This window comes from Perissodus microlepis, chromosome 19 (genome assembly GCF_051167445.1).
Source record: "Perissodus microlepis isolate ML-2025 ecotype Zambia chromosome 19, ASM5116744v1, whole genome shotgun sequence".
Lineage (NCBI taxonomy): Eukaryota > Metazoa > Chordata > Actinopteri > Cichliformes > Cichlidae > Perissodus > Perissodus microlepis.
The window spans coordinates 7,511,565-7,527,862 of NC_140479.1; the positions used below are offsets into that span (position 1 = coordinate 7,511,565).

At 43.8% G+C, this 16,298-nt stretch overlaps 1 protein-coding gene across 5 annotated transcripts; it reads right to left on the reverse strand.

Annotated features, from left to right (window-relative positions):
* Positions 1-425: 425 nt before the first annotated feature.
* On the reverse strand, positions 426-12,334 carry dglucy (D-glutamate cyclase). 5 transcript variants are annotated; one of them, XM_084914919.1, is made up of 15 exons: positions 12,178-12,334; positions 9,574-9,659; positions 8,616-8,769; positions 7,963-8,049; positions 7,514-7,667; positions 6,921-7,071; positions 6,441-6,563; positions 6,145-6,366; positions 3,520-3,637; positions 3,187-3,329; positions 2,973-3,072; positions 2,310-2,458; positions 2,075-2,194; positions 1,490-1,650; positions 426-1,307 (listed from the first exon to the last, which is right to left on the reverse strand). In XM_084914919.1, exons 2-15 carry the CDS (start codon positions 9,647-9,649, stop codon positions 1,149-1,151), a joined length of 1,917 nt encoding a protein of 638 aa, XP_084771045.1. In that variant the 5' UTR covers positions 9,650-9,659; positions 12,178-12,334; the 3' UTR covers positions 426-1,148. The 5 variants fall into 5 exon arrangements, with proteins under 5 accessions (XP_084771045.1, XP_084771043.1, XP_084771044.1 ...); XM_084914917.1 differs by having other exon boundaries at positions 9,574-11,814; XM_084914918.1 differs by having other exon boundaries at positions 11,690-12,334.
* Between the last annotated feature and the right edge of the window lie 3,964 nt (positions 12,335-16,298).

The following is a 16,298-nucleotide window of genomic DNA, read 5'->3' on the forward strand; positions in this document are numbered from 1 at the left end:
TGTTTGGATCATTACACGACAGCGCTGACACAGACAACAGGCTGCTCCGCCCATCTCCACCCCCTTTGAGAAAACCTTCTGATTGGCTTCCCCTCACAAACAGCAGGTATGTAGATGTCAGCATGTCTGCTCTCTGGGACGTCATACGTGTCCCTCCGTTGGATAAGCAGAACATCAAACAAAAATGCTTTTCTTACTTTGAATTCAAATTAAATCTCTTCATCGAGTATCAGAGAATAAGAAACATCTCAGCGTCGCTCTGTTTCCAGTTTAGCATGTTAATAACAGCCAGAAAAGACTGACTCAGTGTTTTTAAGGCTGATGGAGCTCCGGTAAGTTTGGACAAACTCCAACCTACGGAGGAAAATCTGCAAATCATCCAAGAAAGAATCAAAAAAGGTAAAAGAAAGCTGTTTAACGCCAGGTTTGAGCAGATTTCTTTTATTCATATCTCATTTCTACAAAACATATAAATCATCTTCAGCTCATTTACTGACAAACAAACACGGAGAGAGGACGATTTTACCCTGCAGTTCCCCCAGCATCCAGCAGAGGCAGCAGTGAGTCAGTCCCATAGACTCCCAGGTAAAATGAAACCTGCTCGCAGCCTGATGCACAAACTGTTTGGTCTCTAGAGACAATTTTCCCCCTCGTAACACCAGGTTAACTTGTATTAACTCATTATTATTATTATCATTATTAAGGTTTAAAGGTTGCATTAATGGGGGCGTGGCCTCTTTGACTGACAGGTGAGACACATTTCAGCTGCTTCCCTCAGCTCTGCACCTCGAGGTGGACGTCCTTCCATCTGCAGGAGCACAAACAGTTAACGTGGCCTGAGGTGCTTCCAGAACAAACTGATTTGTGGGGCATGGGCGGAGCCTTTCACAGCCTCGACCCAAACATGTTCCCTCATCATCCTCATCAATGATGATGAGTGCTGCAATAAAATCTGTACATCTGCTCACACGGTACAAGCAGCGATGCATCTCACGGGGGGCGGGGGGTCACTCTGCTTTGTGAGCATTTAAAGGCAGGCTGAGCGGTTACCAGGCAGCGGCTAAGCACCCTCACACTCCTCTCCTCCTTCCTCTGTGTTTCCCTGCATCAGAATTGGGATCACATCAGGGAATAATAAAGAGTTCTGATTAAAACGTGCCGCGCCCTCCTCGTGTCGCTTCCAGCAGTCTGGTGATCATGTCAGAGTGGGTGGGGTGAAAGGTCAGGCCATCCACCTCCATGGCCAGGTGACCAGTTTTCCCGCTTCGGATCCCAAACCGGACCAGAGTGGAGAGGAAGGACTCCTCCTGGGTTTAGGGAGAGAAGAGATGAGATCGTCCGGCAGCATTAACTACAGTTTATTTAATCAAGTCACGTTAGCTTCACGTTAGCTTCCTGCTGTGAGTATTTACAGGCACAGAGGCTCCAGATGAGGCTGTGGGGGCACATTTGGTGCTTGTTAATGAGTTATTAAGCATTTGTGTGTTACCTTTTCCACAGACGGCAGGTTAGTGGTCCAGTCCTGCAGCTGCTCCGTGGAGGTCACAGGTTCCAGTCCCAGCCCCTTCCTCAGGTAGCGCAGGTGTGCTGGGCAGGTGTGGAGCAGGTAGAGCCCGCAGGCCACAGCGTAGCCTCCCCAGTTAGACACGCCTGCAGGAGCACGGGAGGAGGTCAGAGAAGATGGAGCACAGGGTTAGTTCAAACTGACCTGCAGCTCACACCAACTGATCGCTCAGCCTGCATACGGCTGCTGCTGGCTCCGCCCTCCTCTGCCCTTACTGAAGCTGCTGTGTCTGTCAGTGTTTGGAGAGCAGCGCTGTGACCAACTGTCCAAACCTTCTACCTTCTTTTGCTGATGCAGCTTTCGTAGCTGTTCTTCAAAGAGGAAGAAAAGCTGAAACGGTCACAACAGCTCAGTGTTGGTGCAGGAAGTCACACCAGGTTAAAATGGCAGACGAGGTCACAGCGAGCTGACTGATGTTCTGCTTCTACCTGCTCATTTACAGCATCCATCAGTGCTGCAACAGTGAGCAGCATGATGCTGCAACAGCTGCTGTGTTCGCAGAGGCCGTACCTGCGGTGACGGCGTGGTCTGCAGGAACCTCACAGGCGATCAGACCGCCTTTGGGCATCAGGCTCTGCACCTTCTCCTTCACCTTCCCCATCCCCAGCTCGTTCCCACCATCACCGATTCCTGCACACACGCACACACAGACACACACATCATTCAGACTCCTGTGAGGCTGAGTCGTGATTGGCTGCTGGATTTATCACAGAGTGTAATGATCAGATGGTGAGAGGGTTCCCGCCTGTGGTGCCGATTCCAGGTATGTGCTTGGCAGCGATGAACAGGTCGTCCACGGGATCCACCAGATGTTCGATGTTCACTGCTCTCATGTTGTAGTAGTTCCCATCTGCGGCGCGTCCGCTGCGCTCTATCGCCACCAGGTGGTCGAATCTGGTAACGAGCATCAGTGTCACATTAGAACCTGCAGCCGTACCTGTGCAGGTGTGAATAACAGGGGGCTGTATGCATGAGACAGTTAAAGAACACAGTCTGTGCTATTTCCTGTTGTTTGGGCTCACGTGTGGTCTGATGATTCACAAACCTGCAGATTCTTCTTTCTCTGTTCAGCCGAACACTCAGAGATGCTTTTTATTTGTTTTGATGATTATTATGATGACATCATCGTAATGTTACACGTGTCCTTTTGCTTTGGTCACAGCAGCACTCCTGCTGCACACACTGCATGTCGTTATTTTAAGGGCTCACGGGGTTTGAAGTCAGGTGACTCGTCACATGACAGTCCTCACGTGTGTTTGGACTCACTGCAGAGGGTGGAGCAGGTCTGTGACGGAGAGCTGCTGATCTCTGACTGCGACTAGTAAACTGGACTTTTTCCCATCATGCACAGCTCAGCTGGACCAACAAATCCAGCCTATCTATGAAGGTGCCTCACACGCCAGCTCACCTGGGCTTGTTAGGGTCTCCATGGTGACACAGGAAGTGCCGCGCAGCGTCTGGACCACCGTCTTCAAAAGTGACCAATGGGATAGCAGCCTTCAGGACTCCTGAGGGTGACATCACAGCAGTTTCTTGCACTTTATTTTGAAAGTCACATTTTATTTTCTCATTCTGAACATTTCTAAATTAAATTCATCCCGGAGCAGAATTAAAACTCTCACCCGTCCTCACTGCTTCATCGATGATGGCGCGGTTCATCTCCAGCGCCCGGCGATCCATCACCATGGTCACCTGTTTCCCCAGAGACAGCAGCATGGTTGCCATAGCAATTGCTCCTGGTGGGCCGTCGGTTTCATCGGGAGGGCTGAAGAGGAGACGCAAATGCTGAGAATCACCTGCGTTACTCGTGACCTCTCCCCCATCACAGACTGTAAACAAATGATGGAGGCAGCTTCTGACGCCACCGCCATCATTTGTTTACAGTCTGATATAATCCGATGTTGAACTTCCTGGTCACACAGAACCAGGAAGCAGCGCTGTGTGTGTGTGTGTACCTGTGCATGTAGTGTGTTGGGAAGCCCGTTGTTATGGCAACAGAGGAGGAATGGGATAGAGCCAGACAGGAGCGCAGGAGTTCATCCTGAACGAATAAAGCTCTGATCCCTCGCTCACCTGCAGACGCACAGACACAAACGTTCAAACAAAGAAGAACAGGAAGCGGCGACCCGACAGGTGCTGCTCAGACGGGCAGGTAGGAGGACGACCACATGAAACTCCTGAGGAGCTCTGGCTGCAGGTGAAAGAATATGGGCTCAAAATGTGATCATAAATATTTTGTACTTGTAAATCGGTTTTGTACTTGTAAAAAAGATTTGTATGTGTAAAAAAAATTTGTGCGTGCGTAAAAAAGATTTGTATGTGTAAAAAAAATTTGTGTGTGCGTAAAAAAGATTTGTATGTGTAAAAAAGATTTGTGCGTGTGTAAAAAAGATTTGTGTGTGGACTTAGCCAAAAAAAAAACCCTGCAAGTTACAAGTACGAATTTTGACCCTATTTTTCTTCCTTTAAGCTGATTGGTCAATGTCATGTCAATCACAAATTAAACAATCCAATCAGAGAACAGATGGGTTTGGCTGTCGGAGGGGCACTTTTTTGAACTGCAGGTCCTTGAAGGGCACTCTCTATATAAATATCCGATAGCAGTTAGGTCCCCTTACTTTCAGCAGCTGTTTAAAGGATAAAGTTGTGGTATGTCAGTGGTTAGAAATACCATTATTACTTTAGGATTAGTTTAACACAAAGTCAGGGCTGACCCGGGACCATTGCTGTGAGTCACAGTGCGCAGCATAGAAGTCCTTTCACATCTGACGCAGGATGTGCTGCTAATGCTAATTGCTAACTAAAAAGCAAAGGATCCAGAATTTGTTGTGCTGGCTGCTGGGCTCTGTGGGTTTTTGCAGCAGCTCTACCTGTACTAGATGCACCTGCTCCTTGTCGTTTTTATCTCTGACTTTATGTCCTCTACAAGAGTTTCTGGGTTTTTTTTTGCTAGTTCTTCAAATGTTCAATAAAAACATGTATGCTAATTCATAACGAAGAAAGCTTTGTAATGAAGACTGTCATTTCCAAAACACTGCCCCCCCCCCCGTGGTCCGCAGCGCTGTTGAAAAGGCTGTGGAAGTCCCTGTATTAAACACCTAGTCCTGTGACACAAAAATCACCAAACTCGGACGACCACAGACTGTTTTCCTTCCTGGTGATGAAGGAAAACGCTGGGTTGGCATGTAAAAGGGCATTTATTCCCTTCAAAGACCTGCAGTTCAAAAAAAGCGCTCCTCCGACAGCCAAACCCATCTGTTCTCTGATTGGATTGTTACATTTGTGATTGACATGACATTCACCAATCAGATGAAAGGAAGAAAAATAGGGTCAAAATTCGTACTTGTAACTTGCAGGGTTTTTTTTTCTAAGTCCACACACAAATCTTTTTTACACATACAAATCTTTTTTACGCACACACAAATTTTTTTTACACATACAAATCTTTTTTACACACACACAAATCTTTTTTACACACACAAATCTTTTTTACGCACGCACAAATCTTTTTTACACACACACAAATTCTTTTTACACATACAAATCCTGATTTACAAGTACAAAATATTTATGACCACATTTTGAGCCCATAAAAGGACAACTAAAGTTCAGTCTGCAGGTAAACTGGCAGAAAGAACCCAAAAACTGTCCCTTCATCAAACACGCTGCAGGGTGTAGTAGCCTCTGTGATGCACAATAATAAAAAGCAGCAGCACCCGTATGACAGTAAAGGAGCTTCATATGTCTGTTAGAGGTGGGAATCACCATACATCCCACGATACGATATTATCACAATACTTAACGCACGATACGATATTATTGCAATTTTTTTTAAATATTTTGCGATATTCAGATTCTGTACATAAAGGTAAACTTTATCAATATTCATTTTATCTAATATCAAAGTCTCACACTCAGTCTTTCTCTCATTTCAGTCAGTTTTATTGTTGACAAACTGAACGGTTTGTATTATAGTCTAGTCCAACTTAACTGAATGCAACCATCTGGTACAATTATAGCTATTCTGAACTATGAAATTTGTGAAAACTATGCAGCCCATTCAGCAACTGAAGAATTTGAAAGTAAATTAAAACAAAATATAATTTTACATTAAATAAAAAAGTTTTAAACTTAATTAAAATAAAACATGTCTTAAATTAAAATAAGTAAACTGTCATGTTTATTGCTGCCAAAAAAAAGTTAAAAACATTTGGACAGTGTCAGGATTCTTGCTCAGAAAAAGGATCAACATGCTCTGAAGTCAGAGCACAAAAACCTTTTTTGTAACAAAATATCGATTTCTGCTGTCCCTGTATCGATACATTATTAGCAAACAAAATATCACGATACTACACAGTATCGATTTTTTCCCCCACCCCTAATGTCTGTGCGCGTGGCGTGGACGCCATGCACAGGTGTAACTGGAATCCACAGCTGGTTTTTTATGGCCTGTTTGTTTTTCTGGAGAATAAACTTTAGTCATGGACTCAGCTGAAGCACCTGAGGAGCTTCATCAGGCTCTACCTGCTCCATCATGAGCTCAGTTATTCGCTCCTAAAAAAGCATCCTGGGCCTTCTACCTGGATCTTCTCCGATCATCACCTCCAGCTGTCTGATCTTCGCCGCTGTCCCCTGAGAGACCAGGCTGTACAGCAAGGGATGCTGGGACACCTGGAAGCACAGGGGGGTCAGCTCAGGATGGGGTTTGGCCTCAGTGGGCGGAGTTATGGTGGAGGTAGGTGAGTCAGGAATGTCGGTGAGGAACATGCAGCCGGGCGAGTGGCTGAAGGCCAGCGGAGGCTCTGAAAGAGACAAACTGTTCAGGTCCTCTGCAGGCTGTGATGTAAGCACAGTATCAGCCAATCAGAGTGCTCACTGCTGCTGAGGATCGCCTCGATCGCGGTCACGCCACACGCCCAAAAGACTGTGACATCACCAGGCTGCAGCTCCACCGCATCACCATAATCCGGCCTGGACAGGTCCTGAATGCCGAGGAGAGCTACACACACAGACACATACACACAGACACACACTGTATATAAAAGATGGCCACAGTCATCTCGATACCACATTTTGAAGCCTCATCATCTGAGTTTTGTTCAGATTAGCTGAGGTGAAGCTAGCAGACAGCTAGCAGCAACAGCCACCTGTGTCACCATCCACCTGTCAGTCACAGAGGCCACGCCCCTAATAATGCAGCCTAAACTGTTGTTTTGAAGAGACCTCAGAGGCCAAACAGTTTGTGTATCATCCTGTAAACATGTTTTTTCTGCTGTAAGGTTTTAACATGGAGACTGACTCACTGCTGCCTCTGCTGGCTGTTAGAGGAGCTGCAGGTGAGTGTGTGTGTGTGTACCTGGATCTCCTATGTGTACAGGAGCTCCATGTGCCAGTGGGTTGAGATGAGTGACCTTCACTGCTGCATCCAACAGAGCGGCTGGGACGGGACGCATCGTGACCACCAGAGGGCAGCTGAACGCTCCTGCAGGAACACAGGGAACTGCAGTCTGCGCGCGCGCACACACACACACACACACACACACACACACACACACTGATGAGCTGGTGGAGAAGCGTGATGCCAAATGTGCACTGTCACATGACCCCGCTCTACGCTCCTGCGGAGTTTCATCAGAATTCACTGAGAATTTCCGAGCTCGTGTTTAGCGACAGAATGACACAAGCGCTGCTGGTGGGCGTGACTACTCCCACTTCACTTCTACCCCTCGGACACTTCACGACTGTGTCACAGTGAACGTGAAATAATTCAGGAAGTCGACTGGACCTGAGAGCATAAATGAATACTGAGAAAACACGACTGGTCATAAAATCACTGATGATGATCCAACCAAAACATCTGCTCGACTGACTGATCCTTTCACTGCACCCACAGTGCTTCAGCCGGAGCTGCACAGCACACTGTCAGCGACCCAGCGCGGCCCAGCGTACCCTGTACATGCTGACGTTCCTGCCCTGCTCCACGTTCCTGACGGGGACTCCGGCTTCTTTCAGTTGGCCCTCGAAGCCAAAGCTGCAGCCCAGATAGAAACACACCATGTCTGACCACGACCCGGGACGCTCCGCCTGCTGCCCGGGTGGAGACCTGCGAGGCAGAGGGAGGCTGATTACTGACTGTTACGCTACAGGAACCAACAGGTGAGGCAGGAAGCAGCAGCTTGTGTTTGTGCTTTAATGTCGAGTTTTCAGTGAAAGCAGCACGGAGGAGCTGGTGTAGAGTAATTCCTGGGACACAAGCTAAAAGCACGTTTAGATTTCAGGACAGATCCTGCCGGAGACGTCGCTATGCTTTAACCAGAGCCCATTTCAACAGTAAGTTATTATCAGGACGCAGTCACGGCTGAGGCTCAATGATTACCCCGACTCATGTTCAACATTACCTGTGTGCGTCACTGTACGTCTGCAGGCTGGAGATGGTTTTCACCAGCCGACCATCCTCATACACACAGTACTGCGAGATGTCCGTCCTACAGGAAACACAACCAGGAAACACTCGATCAGGAAAAATAAAACAGACACAGTCGGAAAGCTCCGCCCTTCGTTGGAGTCAGACGGGTATAGGGCAGAAAAATAAGAACACTGTGAGCCCTCAGGCTTCTGGTCGATGCACCCGTGGTGTCACAGCACCTGCCGGCCCGGCCACTGTCCTCTCAGGCTGAGGGGTGTCCGAAACAAACATCCACCAAACCGTCTGTCTGGCGTCTGTCTCTTCCTGCTCGCTCCTCTCAGTTTGCAGAAAAGAAGTTCAATCATTTCATCACATCAGGATCAAACACCTTCTTCTTTGTTCCAGCTTTTCTGAATCAAATTCAAAATGAGCAGATTTTATAATGTGATGTGCTTGTTATCTGAGTAAACTCTGCTCTCGCCTCACAGGCGAGCGCTCCAAAGGTTACTGAGAGTCTGCAGGAGCTTTGTGCTGCATGGAGAACGATGTGAATGGACTCAGGAAACGTCTGCGATTTAAAATCATCGGCTCACAGAACCAAAAGTAAACCTTCTGCAGCACGTCTGAGAGGACAGGAAGTCCTACCTGATGTCAGCGTGCTGAGCCAGAGGCGGACAGGAAGTCTCTCCTGACTGGCTGCGATAAAGGAGCGGCAGGGGGGCAGGGTTACTGCGACAGAAGGCATGGAAGTCATCGGCGAGCTGGTTTGGCAGGATGACCACATTAGCCTGCTGGTATCCTGAAACACACACACATGTTACAACAGAGAGAAACCAAGAAGCCCTGACCCTCCGGGCAGCTCTGCAGGATGACATCATCCTTTTCAGGCACTTCCAGAGCTCGTGGTCACCGGTTCCCGCTGAGGGCGGGAACCAGTACGTCGACACCTCCACCCTCACTCTCAGCTCCATCTGCACCGCACCAGCCTCCATCCTCCACACCAACCTGTCCATCAATCTGCTCAAACTCGTCAACATGACCCTGAAAACACCTGATCGTCTCCGCTAGAGGCAGAAAATCCTCGCCAACCCGGAGCGAGCACTCCACCCTTTTTCAGACTCGGAGCAGCCGTTTCTCATTCCTGCTGCTTCACCCTCGGCTGAAAAGCAGCCCACCTCTAAGCCGTCCCGAGTCTGTCCTAAACCTGTCCTAAGCCGTCCCGAGTCTGTCCTAAGCCTGTCCAGTTCAGATGATCTCTTACCGTTGGCTAATCCTGTTGTGGTCTTTATTCTGGGGTCTTTCTGACGGATTAACAGCCTCAGATTAGCAGGACTCAGATTATTTAAATGTTCCGACTTCATCATCTCACACACAAACATGTCAGTGAGCTGCTTCCTGTTTACCTGTCACAGAGCAGGAGGTGAAAGGCCCGAGAGAACAATGAGCTGCTCTTATCTGCTTCACCACAGTTAATGTTTGAGCGAGCAGCAGTCGATGAAGTTAATCTTTGAAACACTCCAGACTTTAAACCCCACTCACTCTTTCTCCTTCCCTCACTGCTCTCCTCCATCAGTGTTTTCTTTTGTGTGTGTGCGTGTGTCACCTGTGTCCATGGCAGAGGTACAGATACCCCTGAGGTATCTGACGGCGCATCGAGCAGCTCTCACTGCAGACAGCATGCTTCTTCACCTAAACGTTAAAAAATGTCATGAGTAACCTGAGGAATAGGCGAGCTGTCTGATTGGTTAATTCTAGAGATGGACCGATCCGATATTACGTATCGGTCCGATACTGACGTAAATTACTGGATCGGATATCGGAGAAAAATAAAAAATGTAATCCGATCCATTAAATATCAAAAAAGCACCTCACAAAACTTGCCACACGGCGTAACTCTCCTCATAACCGTAGCACGTCGGAGCAGTGTGCTCACGTGATAGAGCGGCTGTGTGTATTTGTAGCTACCAATCCGGCATTTCATCTCCGAGGAAGTGATCCCAGAGAGAAGTAAAGCAAGTGTGTAAGTTCATCTCTGAATGTTTGTAAAGCATTCCCGCGTTAAGCTTAACAACCGATATATGGAGCGACTGCCTCTTCTCTCCCCCTTCCTCTCCTGCTGCTACTTCAATCATGAAACTGATCAGTGATCAGCTGATCGGCTTTTCTGTCGCGAGTCTGTCTCTCTTGTTTGTTTATCTCCCACTTTGCACCAGAACGAGGAAACCAGCGGCTGAACAACAGCGGCACGTTTAAGCTTGATAAGCTGTTGTTAGAATTTATTTAATATTACTTTCTACACCAGGATCTTTTTCTACGTAGCTGACAGCTGGTAACTGTGCAGGGGCGGATCTAGCAAAGTTTAGCCAGGGGGGCCGATAGGGCATGAACAGGGAGAAGGGGGCACAAAGACATACTTTTCTTTCTTATTCTCATTTAAAATGTCTAGCTTTTATTAAATAATTATCTGAATCTTACACCCAAAGTTTTAATCTGATGTAAAATGAATAGAAGTCCGTTACCGTATATAGTAACTGTTAAGTCTAATATACCCTAGTAAGCTATAGTACTTTTTCCTTTGGGAGGGTACCATCTGTGCAGTTCTGTTGAAGAAAGATGTTGAATCTATTTAATTATTCTTGAAAAATAATTGATTTCTGTGCATTTTTTTTCACACTGCATCAAATTAAAGTTGATTACGTTGATTAAGCATCATGAGGTGGAGGGTGGGGGGTGGTTCCCTATTTTTTCGTTTTGTTTTTTTTTTGCTGGGAGTTTTAGAGCCCTATTAGTTAGGTTGCTTACTCTTTAAAATACCAGAATAGGGAGGATGGAGCAGGTTTAAGTTTATTAGATTGATCAGTTTTGCTGAACTATGAAATATTTTGGGTGCAGTGTATTTTTTGCATACAGGTATAAAAGAATAGCTTTAGTGGGTTTTTTTTGTTTTTTTTTAACTTGAGTATGAACTTATACAAAAAGCAGCAAGATATTAAAAAACAGTTTTATTGATTAAAAATCACTATATCGGATTCATATCGGTATCGGCCGATATCCAAATTTATGATATCGGTATCGGTATCGGACATAAAAAAGTGGTATCGTGCCATCTCTAGTTAATTCGCTGGTGAACAGCCAATGAAATATAATCTGTGGTAACACTTTGTGTACTTAGATTCAGACGCTTATTTATGTGAAACTTCCTAAACTGTCGGGACAACAGAACATTGGTGTAGATGAAGCTGAGAGCAGGGATCGAACACCTGCCAGGTGAGGATTCATCAGGGTAACCCGCTCTGCTCGCTCCCGCTCATCTCCAACCATCACAGCAGGTCTCACTGCCACCTTTAAACCTTCTCTGGCACTCATACTGCTCTCCTTCTCGTCTCCTCCCTGCCTGCACTCACCTCCTTGCAGATGCTCCTACTTGACGCCACCTGTCCATCACCACTGCAAACAGGAAGTGGCTCAGAGACCACCTGACAGTAAAGTTCAGGCTACACTGATCCGATACTTTGCACAAAAACATAATGTGTTTGGAAAATCAGAACTATTATATATCAAATTATACCTTCATGATGAATACACTATTATTCCTCTTGTTTAATTATGAAGAATTATCTTACAAGGAAAAACTAAACCTGAAAAGTCAATACCCACATATTAAAATCTTCAATTAACATTGAAAATAATTTTACAGCAGAGAAACGTTTTGTTAATACCCCAGGAAGGGATCAGGGTCCAGGAAGGGATCAGAGTCCAGGAAGGGGTCAGAGTCCAGGAAGGGATCAGGGTCCAGGAAGGGGTCAGGGTCCAGGAAGGGGTCAGAGTCCAGGAAGGCTGGACGCTTTCAGTGGGAGAAACATTTCGTCATTATCAGGTTTAGACTTTATAAGCAGAACTTGTGCTCAATGGCTGACACTAGCACCCCTGACTCACAACGGGCTGTGAGGTCAGTTTATGATCAATGATATGCAAACTGTGATTGATCATTGATCGGCTATGACAGTGATCGTTGATCCGTCTATATAAGGTTGGAAACCTGCAGTTAGCTGAGACTGAAGAAGTCAGCTGGACGAGTTTCTCCCCCTGTACACTACATTAAACATAGAAACTTCTATTTTAATATGAAAATCTCCGCTCGGAGGGAGCAAAGCTGACCGTTAAGCTAACGGTCCTAAAGTCCCTCCGACAGTGTGATTAAACTCACGGTGTGACGGTTTATCCGCGGAGTGTCGGGCTCGGTGATGACAGCTCCACAGGCTAACAGCTGCTAGCAGCTGCTAACAGCTAAATCCAGGGGCTGCAGCCTTCGAGGGCCCATTACGTCACAGCGAGGCGACGAAGGTTACTCCAGTGCGTCTGCGTCCTCAGTTTCCCGGATTTCAAGGACATTCGCTGTGTCTGCACGCTTTTTTTTAAAATATCAAACTTTATTAAGAAACAGTATACAGAACATGTACACAACCAGAACAAAATTAACATATGTCAGGGGGTGTAATACAAAGAATTACAAACATTCAAATAATTTGTAATTACTACAAATAGTAATAGTTTTCACAGCCTTTTTGTTAAGTGATCCACGAATCAATTTTATGTAACATAAAACATCATTATAGTAATGTTTAAAATTAGGCTTTTTGTTACTGTATTTGCATTTGTGAAAATAAAATTTAGCTAAGATAACTAACAAGTTTATTATAAAGTAAACATCTTCTTTTTTTTGCCTTCGAAAGAAACAAAATACAACATTTTCCCATTTCACAGTAAAGTCTTTATAGAGATGTCCAGCAATGAATCTACTGAAGTCTTTCCAAAATGTTCTAGCGTATGAACAGATCCAGAAGAGGTGCTGCACAGTCTCAGGATGGCTTCCACAAAATCCACAGTTCACATTTATGTCCCTTTTGAACTTTGTCATGTAATGATTAGCAGATTTTTAAGAAAATGTTTAGCCCAATTAATCTTAAATGTATTGTTTAGAGTAGTAAAATCCAAAACATTGAGACCACCGTGTTCATAGTCATTCATCACTACACTTTTTCTGATGTAATGTGTCCCGTTTTTCCAGAGGAAGTTGAAGAGCATTCGGTCAACATCCTTACAAGTTTTGCCATGCAGAGAAATCGCTGCACAAGTCAGTCGAGACAGACCTTCTGCTTTTGAGAGCAATACCCTTCCTCTTAAACTCAAATCTCTCTGCAACCATTGATTTAATTTGGTTTGAGATTTTTTAATAATTGGGGGAAAATTTAGTAAAATTCTGTCTTTTGGATCTTTGCAGATAATCAGACCTAAATATGTTGCTTCATTTTTAACTGTTATATTACAAATACTCTGAACATTACACTCTTTGACAGGTAATAATTGACATTTATTTAAGTTTAGGACCAATCCAGACCCTTTTGAGAAATCCTCTATTACGTGTAAAGCAATTGGCACTTGGCTGGCATATTTAAGAAAAATTGTGGTGTCATCTGCCAATTGACTGATGACAATCTCTCTGTCTGCTATATTTATACCCTTCACAGGGCTATTCGAAATATGAGAGGCAAGAATTTGGGTGCAAAGTAAAAAAAGATAAGGACTAATCGGGCATCCCTGGCGTACCCCTCGATTAAGACTAAAACGAGAAGTGGTGCCATTTTTCATTCTAATAGAACTATTAGCATTGGAATACAGAGTTTTGATAGCTCTGCAGAAGATATCACCAAAACCAAATTTCTGAAGTGTAAGAAATATAAACTCATGCTCAATTGAGTCAAAGGCTTTATAGAAGTCCAGGAGAAGGATAAATGAGTCATCAGATATTAATGCTGAGTAGTCCAGAATATCCAAGACGAGTCTAATATTATTGGAGATGTGCCTGTTTGTCATAAATCCAGACTGTGTCTCATCTACAATATCGTCCAAAATATATTTAATTCTTCTAGCTAGCAATAGAGCTAGCTAGATATTTTATAATCATTATATAGGAGGCTTGTTGGTCTCCAGTTGTCTATAAAAAGTAGGTCCTTCTTAGGTTTTGGAATTAAAGTAATAAGTCCTTGAGTAAGGCTGGGAGGAAGAGTGCCCCTTTCAATACTTTCATTATAAACCTGCAACAAAAAGGGTGCAAGCTGAGAAGAGAATGATTTATAGAATTCAGCCACCAGCCCATCTGTGCCTGGAGATTTGTTCTTTTTAAGAAATTCAATAGATGTCAATATCTCTTTTTCAGTAATTGGACTGTCACAAAAAAGCCTATCAGCACTTTTAATCATTTCAACATTGTTTACAGAGTCAATAAATTGGGTAGCGACCTTTGCGTTATAATTGGATTCATACAACTTTGAGTAGAAATGACAACAAAATTGAGAGATAATTTTTGCATCATCACTGACCGTACCATTTATATTCAATTTATGAATAGTATTGGCTTTGGATTTTCTGGTTTTTCTAAGCGGAAAAAATAAGCAGAATTCTGGTCTCCTCTTTTTCTTTTTCTTGAACGAACAAAAGCTCCTTCAGGTTCTGGCGGTAAATCTCATCCAGTTTAGCTTGAAAGGACCTAAGACGTAATCTATCCTCCTCCGAGACCTCGTCTGGTGGGAGTTGATATATTGCGGAAATTTGAACAATTAGATTTTCTTCTTCTGCTGCCCTTGACTTAGCTATTTTTGCCCCATACTGTCTCAACATTTTACTCGTCTCAAATTTAAAAATTTCCCAGTTTGTGCCATAGGAATTCTCAATATTAGCCTTGTGTATAAAGTGTTTCAACAGTCGTGTGATTTCAGATTTTACAATTGTATGGCTCAAAAGCGAACTATTTAATTTCCAATATGAGGATCTATTAATTGCAATAGTAGGAAAGAGTTGCAGGTTAATATTGCTCTATGGTCCGTAAGTGGAGTTGTAAGGATATTGACCGTGACACTGTCCTTTGATAGACTACTTGATATTAACCAGAAATCAATACGCGATTTCCTTGAACCAGAACGGTTACTCCAGGTAAATGATATATCATCAGGAAATTTGTCTAGGGTCTGCACGCTTGAAGTACTCATTTTAAGTGCGATTACATCACCGCCACACGACGACGGCTGTCCCAATTCGAAGTGTACTCCAAATGATCAGGCATAAATCAAATTATTTCTGACACTCAGTCTGGATTTATAAAAGGCCGCTCAATTCATAATAATATCCGCCTTATTTTGGACTTGATTGACTACAACTACCTAATTGAAAACCAAGGTTTTGTTCTATTTTTAGATTTTTACAAAGCCTTCGACATGATAGAGCATGAATTTATGTTTCAAGCCCTTGATTTGTTCGGTTTTGGAGGTAACTTCATTAATGTAATCAAATTACTGTACAGAGATACTAACAGTTCAGTGTGTCTTCCTCGTGGCACCTCACAAAGATTTAGGATTTGCAAAGGAATAAAACAAGGATGTCCAATCTCACCAGTGCTGTTTATTGCAGCAACAGAAATGCTTTCCATACTGATTAAAAATGCTGAGTTTGGTAAGATATCTATCCTGGGTAAAGAGCTCTATATCAGCCAGTTAGCCGATGATACAACTATTTTCCTAAATAACCTGAATGAAATCCCCAAAATTCTGCAGATTATTGAAACTTTCTCAAAAGCTTCAGGGTTAAATTTGAATTTAAACAAATGTGAGATCTTACCCTTAAATGATTGTACTATTTCTAACACTTTTAATATTCCTGTTAAATCCACTGTCAAATATTTGGGTGTGTATATAACCAAGAATAAGACTGATTTAGATAACCTTAATATTTGGGAGAAAATCCAAATTTGTAGAACTCATTTAAATAACTGGGCTCAGAGAGACTTATCGATTCTAGGTAGAATTCTTCTCACCAAAATGGAAAGTATCTCCAGGCTAGTATATCCTGCATGTGCGGTAGGAGCGCCTAAATCAGCAATCAAATCTATTAACCAGCTAATCTTTGATTTTATATGGAAACGTAAAACCCACTATATCAGGCAAGGTAATTTAGTCAAACATTTTGAAGATGGAGGTTTGCAAGCTATTGAATTTGACAGCTTAAATGGCATCCTAAAAATAAATTGGCTTAGGTCATTTTTAAGAAGTCAGAATAGCCTTTGGTTTCACATTCCAAACAAAATATTCTCAGATGTAGGCAGAATTAATCTTTTACTTAGATGTGATTTTGACATAAAAAAACTCCCCATAAAGCTCTCTTCCTTTCACCAGCAAGTTTTATTATACTGGAAATTAATATACAAACATAACTACAGCCCACACAACACTCCCCTGTGGAACTGTCGCTACATAAACGCTGGAAACAAATCAATCT